The sequence below is a fragment of the Ixodes scapularis genome, unplaced genomic scaffold, assembly GCF_016920785.2.
Source record: "Ixodes scapularis isolate PalLabHiFi unplaced genomic scaffold, ASM1692078v2 PGA_scaffold5__190_contigs__length_132052651, whole genome shotgun sequence".
Classification (NCBI taxonomy): Eukaryota; Metazoa; Arthropoda; class Arachnida; order Ixodida; family Ixodidae; genus Ixodes; species Ixodes scapularis.
This window is the reverse complement of record NW_024609880.1, coordinates 108,554,339-108,556,972: the sequence shown is the minus strand read 5'-3', so window position 1 is coordinate 108,556,972 and position 2,634 is coordinate 108,554,339. Positions and strand designations below refer to the sequence as shown.

The 2,634-nt window shown below is 54.9% G+C and overlaps 1 protein-coding gene across 1 annotated transcript; it reads left to right on the top strand.

Moving 5' to 3' along the window:
• The first annotated feature begins 774 nt into the window (after window positions 1–774).
• Window positions 775–2,131, top strand: LOC115315368. The gene is made up of 2 exons (XM_029974593.4): window positions 775–955; window positions 1,601–2,131. Exons 1-2 carry the CDS (start codon window positions 822–824, stop codon window positions 2,097–2,099), a joined length of 633 nt encoding a protein of 210 aa, XP_029830453.2. The 5' UTR covers window positions 775–821; the 3' UTR covers window positions 2,100–2,131.
• The last annotated feature ends 503 nt before the right edge of the window (window positions 2,132–2,634 follow it).

Here is a 2,634-nt window from a genome sequence, read left to right as displayed (position 1 = left end):
GAAAAGGCAGTTTGTTGCAGGAATGTTAACTTCCGAAACGCCCACATCTCCGTCAACGCCCTCGGCGTTGAGAGAGATGTGGCCGGTTTGGAAGAAAAATTCAGGAGATGGCAGAGGCCTTGCGGTGTGATATTTTTTATGGTTAAAAGTCAGCGGTGCGGTGCCAGCTCAAGTCTTTTCTGGGGTTCGTCACCTATTACGCCAAATTTTTGCCCAACTTGTCAACCACCTTGGCCCCTTTGTATAGATTATTGGCAAAAGGAGCGCAATGGCAGTGGGACGGGGATCAGGAAATGGCTTTCCGGAAGACTAAGCAGGCTATGGCCGAAGCTAAGTTCCTGGTTCACTACAACCCCCGGCAACAGTTACGGCTAGAATGCGACGCGTCGCCAGACGGCTTGGGTGCAGTGTTGTCACATCGCATGCATGGGAAAGACTACCCCATAGCGTTCCGGTCGAGAACGCTGACGAAGGCAGAGCGTAATTATTCACAGCTCGAGAAGGAGGCGTTGGCGCTGGTTTTTGGAGTTACCAAGTTTCGAGATTATCTGTTCGGCAACCGCTTTACGCTCGTCACAGACCACAAGCCGCTGACAGCGCTGTTCCACCCTGAAAGAGCAATTCCACAAATGGCGGCGGCTAGAGTACAGCGTTGGGCGTTACTACTCGCAGCCTACCAGTACGATCTCGAGTACCGAAAAGGAGACCACAATGGGAATGCAGACGCTCTTAGTCGTCTCCCTTTGCCGGCGCAGGTGGAGGGCAGCAGTGAAGTGCTCTCTGAATATGTGCTGTACACGCGGGGGTGGGACGACCAACCTATGTCCGCCCAGCAGATGGCCACCATGACTACGCGGGACAGCCTGCTTCGCCAAGTAAAAGCCTGGATTTACGCCGGATGGCCGTCGCACCTGCGCCCGGAGCAGCACCAGTTCCTACCGTACTTCAGCCGCAGGTATGAACTCACAGTGAGCCACGACCTGGTTTACTGGGGGCATCGCGTAGTTCAACCGGAAGCTGCGCGAGCGTTCATGCTGACGGAACTGCATGATACCCACCCGGGAACGACTGCGATGAAGCGTCTGGCTCGCTCCCTCTATTGGTATCCTGGTCTAGACAAAGATATTGAAAAGCTGGTAAATAACAGCTCGACATGTATACAGTGTTGGACGATGCCTGCGGCACAGGTTCCTTCCAAGTGGCCGGAGACCCATCAACGGTGGTCCCGTTTGCACTTGGACTTCGCGGGGCCACTGGAAGGGTACATGGTTCTAGTACTAGTGGACTCGGAAACAAAGTGGATTGAAGCCATACCACTCAAAACAGCTTCGGCCGAGACTACCATTGGACTGCTCCGAGAACTGTTTGCGCGTTTCGGAGTGCCACGAACAGTGGTTTCCGATAATGGGCCGCAATTTTCAAGTGCAGCGATGGCACGATTTTTACAAGGGAACCATATACGTCATTTCACCACTGCGCCCTACCACCCTCAGTCGAACGGGTTAGCCGAACGGGCAGTACGCACGATCAAGGAGGGGCTAAAGAAGAACAGGGAAGGCTCGTTGCAAGATCGTATTTCCAGGTTCTTGTGTCGTTACAGATCTACCCCTATGAAAGAGGGCAAGTCGCCAGCCGAGTTGTTGTTAGGCTTCAGGCCCAGGACAAGGCTAACCGGCTTCTTCCCGAGGGGTGAGGAAGCGCAGCACAGCGTGGTCGAGCCGCAAGCCCCGGCCACGACACCACCGCCATTTTCGCCAGGAATGCCGGTCTGGTCACGCCAGTTCCAGCCGAGGCGGAGATGGCTACCGAGGACTGTGGTCTCCAGTGAGGGTCGGCGCATGGTCACGCTACGCACACCGGACGGCCAACAGAGACGGCACCTGGACCAGCTGCGACCTCGAGACGCTTCAGGGTCCCCGGAAGGTGCTGACAAGGCACGTCGAGTGGCCGGCCGGTCGGAGGTGGGAGCAAGCCCGCCCAGCACCGACGAAAGAGAGGTCGCCACCAACGGCGATCCCGAGGTGACGCCCACAGCAGACCCGGTTCCTCTCAGGCGCTCTACGCGCCTGCGGAAGCCGCCGGACCGTTTGAACTTATAGGGGGGAGGGGATGCTGTATCGCCGTACGGCTGCGTCACCGTAACCAGGAGCGGCGCGTTCCAGCGCATGCCCGTGCCGGACATACGTCACCGGCGCGGGAGGTAAAAAGAAAGCGCTTGCCAATAAACCACGTTTTCATGTCCCGGCCACCGGCGAGTCTGGTCGACGTTTCAGATACCATCTATGGACATTGCATTTGTATGGGGAATCGGTGTTCTCGATCTGGTTATTCGCTATGTTATTTATGCGCAACGCGATGATTGACTGTATATGTGTTCTATGGGAAAGTAGACGCAAGGGCCTTATTCATAAATAGTTCGGCTATTACACGAGTAAATGCGGTAGTTCATACGCCGTCACCGATCACATTTTATCTTGATCCGTATTAAAGTATCATTCGCCGAATAAAAAAAAGCTGCGGTGTGCAGAAGGGCGTAGCAAAATGCCGGAACAGCGTTACTAGGATGCCGCCATTTAAATGTTTACTCATCAACGCAGCAGCGAAGAGCAAAAACGAAACAAAAACAAAAAAATG

Excerpts from the sequence above, each read along its gene's own strand:
- LOC115315368 (XM_029974593.4), top strand. The coding sequence starts at position 822 with ATGTCCGCCCAGCAGATGGCCACCATGACTACGCGGGACAGCCTGCTT. Across the intron at positions 956-1,600 it reads CTACCGTACTTCAGCCGCAG|ATCTACCCCTATGAAAGAGG; the intron begins GTATGAACTCAC and ends GTGTCGTTACAG.